The sequence below is a fragment of the Thalia democratica genome, chromosome 6, assembly GCF_965202585.1.
Source record: "Thalia democratica chromosome 6, ktThaDemo2.hap1.1, whole genome shotgun sequence".
Lineage (NCBI taxonomy): Eukaryota > Metazoa > Chordata > Thaliacea > Salpida > Salpidae > Thalia > Thalia democratica.
In genome coordinates, this window is record NC_139170.1 from 16,199,723 (window position 1) to 16,204,206 (window position 4,484).

Genomic DNA, 4,484 nt, shown 5'->3' on the forward strand with positions numbered 1-4,484 from the left:
ATGAAAACTACCAAAGCGCAGAGTTTATTTTTTTTGTTGGTTTTAAACACGTTTATACTTCCAATAGTTGTAGAAGGATGGTGGACGAAAAAACCAAGAAGTTTGAAAACATTTGTTTTAATTGTAAACTCAAGTGCAAAAATTACATACTTTTTTTTAATTACACAATCATTTAGTATACTTAATTTTTCTTTGACTTAGCTAACGCTATATAAGTGAAAAAAATATTTTACAGGCAAACATAAAAACAAAAAAAAAATGTTGTAGTTTTGAGTCTTTGTAACATCTATAGATTTATAAGTGAGTGTAAGAAAACCGTTGCTAAGTCGTTGTTTACTCGATTAAATTAAATCTAAACCAAATTCATTTGTGAAATAATTACAAATAGCTAAACGTTTACTTTAAACACTTAAACTTGTTATTTATTGCGACTAATCTTTAAACAAAGGATAATTTCAAACTTACAAGGGTTTTTCGTTTAATTAAATACAAACAATTTTGCCTTTAATAGGCAATGAAATCAACCATCCAATAGTATTCATTCCTGGAGACGGAGGTAGCCAGTTAGAAGCGAAGTTGACAGATGCTGGTAGTCCGCCTGGTAAAAACTGTGACTCAAACTCTGACTGGTTTCGTATTTGGCTTAATGTTAAAGTTAGTTAGTTCTAATAATTTTAAGATTGTTGTGCTTAATATTAGCCTTGTTCTAGTTTAAAATTTTTTAAATAAGTTAACACTTTAAATCAAGTATATTCACTACTTGTAGAAATTAGTTAAAATAATTGTTAAAATTAAATTTCAAAAATTTTGAAATAAAACTTCTAAACTGTTATACTTTTACTTAAAGTACCTATTATGCACTTATGCCCCTACTTTTTAAAAACTAAGAATTGTTTGTTTTTAATTTTAGGTTACATAAATTGATAAAGAGTTTAGAAAATTGGCAGTAAAAATATTTACCAAAGTTTTCTCAAACCAACTTAAAAGTAAATCCCTTTTTAACACTTTTTTTTGCATACATCTGTAAAATATTCAAACTAAAAATGACCAAAACAAAGAAAATGGTGACTTCGTTCGCATGCGTTGAGCATCTTCAGAACTTGCAGTTCGACTCATCCACCAACAGAAGCAGCAACCTGCCGGGAGTTTCCACCAGAATTGCAGGGTTCGGCACATCTGCTGGCATCGAGTACACGGACCCCAGTTGGGCAGCCTATCTGCTTGGCAACGCCGGAAAGTACGCCCTCGACCTCATTAACAGTAAGTTATGTTTTAAATAACAAACAAAACCATAGCATGAAGTTTTTTATTTATTTTTGTTAGAGTTAGTTGAGCGAGGTTACAAGCGAGATGTTAGCATAAGAGGTGCCCCTTATGACTTCCGATTTGCTATGTCTTCAAACACACAGTATTTTGACAAGTCTGTTTTGAATTTTTGTTGATAATTTTTTCGTCTACATAAAAAGAAAACAAGATGTATATCGTTAATTAACAGCTTATTTTCTTTAGCAACTTCCATACACTTATCATAATTTTTTAATTAAGTTGGTTATAGATAGAGTCTGTTTGAGTAATCTTATGTTTTGGTAAGAGTTGTTAAACTTAAAATTTTTACAGCATTTAAATAAACTTAAATGTATTTTATCTTTATAGGCTGCAAAACTTAATTGAAGAGATGTATACTGAAAACGACAATAAAAAAGTAATTATTATGTCACACAGCATGGGGGGCTTGTACTCACGATACTTTCTCAACAAACGAACACAAGCTTGGAAGGTATAAATACTTTTATTTAAATAAGTTACAACCTAGAAGTAAAGAAACAATTTTTTAAATTGGTGTATTTTTCGATAAATTAACTACTAATTTAAACAAATTAGAAAAAAGTTGATATTCAACACAGGTTGAGTAAACAGAAAAACTAAAAAAAAATACAAAACTTAAAATTTCAACGCTTAATTTTATTGTTGGCTTACAGATTTCACTTCAGCTAAAAGAAAAATATTATTAAAACTTACTTAAACAAAAAAATAAACTTATCATGAGCTGTTAGTATAAAGTTTAATCTAGAAACGAATTTGAAAAGTACTTCATCATTTTTACAATAACCCTCAGACGTCGAATCACAATGAAGTATTTTTGATACATTTCAGGACAAATATGTGAGCAAGTACATTCCGTTGTCGACTCCCTGGGGCGGGTCGACCGACACATTGCACGCCCTCGTCTCAGGTTACACATTTGGGATTCCCCTTATCGACCCTCTGGTTGCCAGGACAACGCAGAGAACTTGCGAAACAAGTCTGTAACCACGTTAATATTAAAACAACCAAAGTTTTTAATAAACTCTTTTTCAGTATTAAAACTCTAAGTGGTAATAATGTTCTAAACAGCAAAAATTAGTTATACAAAGTAAAATTGTTCTAGCGAAAAAAATACTTTGATTTGGGTGCACAACAATTCAAATTCCGACAGTTCAAGTTCTTAAAGAAAACTTCAAAGAACCCTAACTCAAAAAGAAATTTATATTTAAAAATATATATATATACGTATGTAGGTCTTCTTAATATCTAGAAGCCATTTTTACTGTTGCTGCAAAATTTTAAATATTTTTTGAGATATGGCTAAAATAAACTTAAAAATTTAGTTATTTTGGCAATTTATGAATACTATAAGAGATATTTAACATTTTACAACGAAAGAAAATATGACCTGTAGAAATTAATAATAAGTAAAAACGATTTTTTTTTTTTTTTTTAAAGTGTATATTGCTTTTTAAGATATGGTCTGTTAAATATTTTTTTAAGAATTTGAACTGTCGGAATTTGAATTGTCATGTAACCCACTGATTTAAATTAACAAAAATTCCATGATTGTTCTAAAATTAAAGGGAATTATTTGAGTCTCTTTTGTTTACCTAAAAACTGCAAAACACAACAAATTCTTTGTTGTTAAAGAATAATATTTGTGCATAATTTAATAGGTTAATGATACAGCTAAAGTTTTTTTTTTTGAGTTTGGTTTTATTGGGTCGATGCTATCTTTACTGAATTAAAATTATTAGTGAGTGATTTTTTTGTATAAACTTAATATTTTTTGAGATATAGGTCATGTTTGGTTTTCTCAGTTTTGTCTTTAATTAGTGTCTTGTTGATTAGTTTAAAAAAATTAAAAGAAAATCTAAATTCACTCACTGATAAAAATATTTTGTTTAGCATTTTAAAATTAAAAATGCTTATTTTAATCCTTAATAAGATATTTCAAATTATTAATATGTTTCAAAAAAGTATCTTTATTAGTGAGTGAATTCAAAAGACTCTAATTAAAGACCAAAGCTCAAAAAACAAAAATAGCCTATATATTAATAAATAACTTTGTTATACTACTATAATTGTAAACTTCTAGCAAAAAATAAAAATTTAAAACAAATGAACAAAAACTAAGCTTTTAATTGATATACTCAACAACAAATACAATTAAGACTACTTGATGTTGCCAACGGAAGATTCCATGACAAAAAAGGGTCAGCCGATCGTTCAGACGCCAACAAGAAACTACACGGCGTCACCTGGCGACATGACCTCTCTCCTCACGACGCTCGGACTCGACACGTCACTGTACCGCTACGTCGTCGACCAAAACAACCAAATAGCTTCTCCCGGTGTCAAAAGTGTGTGCATGTTCGGTACGAAGGTGGACACTGACGAGACGCTCGTGTTTGAAAGCGGAGCGTTTCCCGACCGTCAACCGAAAGGAGTCAAAGTTGACGGCGACGGAACGGTTACTAGGAAGAGCGCCTCCTTGTGTCGGGGATGGGCGACAAAAGTGGTCGAATTGCCGTCTGTCACCCACTCAGGGATCCTCAGCTCCGACGAGGGCATCAATGCCGTGCTAAAAGAAGTTTTCGAGAATTGATAAATCATGAATTACTTTTATTTTCTTATAATTTGTTACATTACATTGAAAATATTTAAAACAATTTTTTTATAAACTTTAAAGTTAAAAGTATAACTGAAATAAGAATTAGTGTTTAAGCTTTTTAATGATTTTTATAATGTAACTTGATTTGTTTTTGTAGCTACAAACTCAGTTTTAACCAGTAGAAAATTTTCATTAAGTAATATTGTTTAAGTAAATGTTGTGAACTTTTTTTTTTCTTTTCACATAAAAATAATAAATAAACAAAACGTTTTGCTACTTGACTAAAATTTTCTTTAATGCTTATTTTATATAAAAATTGAAAGTTAATGAAAAAGTTGTTCTTTCAAAAATATGTTTACATATAATAAGGTAGCAAAGGTTTTTTGACAGATTACATTATTAATTTTTTTTTTAAACACTTACTATAAGTTGTATGTGAAGCTAAATGCCTAAATTTTATAACTGAACACCGAATACCACAACTCATTTACATAAGTGAGCATCATAACATTAACCAGATGTATAAAGCGATGTTATCGCAAAAGCTTAAATAATGTTACTG

The 4,484-nt window shown here is 29.6% G+C and overlaps 1 protein-coding gene across 1 annotated transcript; it reads left to right on the forward strand.

Annotated features, from left to right (window-relative positions):
• Positions 1-4,194, forward strand: LOC145838856 (uncharacterized). Its single transcript, XM_082946479.1, has 7 exons — positions 1-100; positions 512-654; positions 1,059-1,260; positions 1,324-1,420; positions 1,654-1,777; positions 2,155-2,302; positions 3,483-4,194. The coding sequence occupies exons 1-7, from the start codon at positions 1-3 to the stop codon at positions 3,914-3,916; spliced, it is 1,248 nt and encodes a 415-aa protein (XP_082802605.1). The 3' UTR covers positions 3,917-4,194.
• The last annotated feature ends 290 nt before the right edge of the window (positions 4,195-4,484 follow it).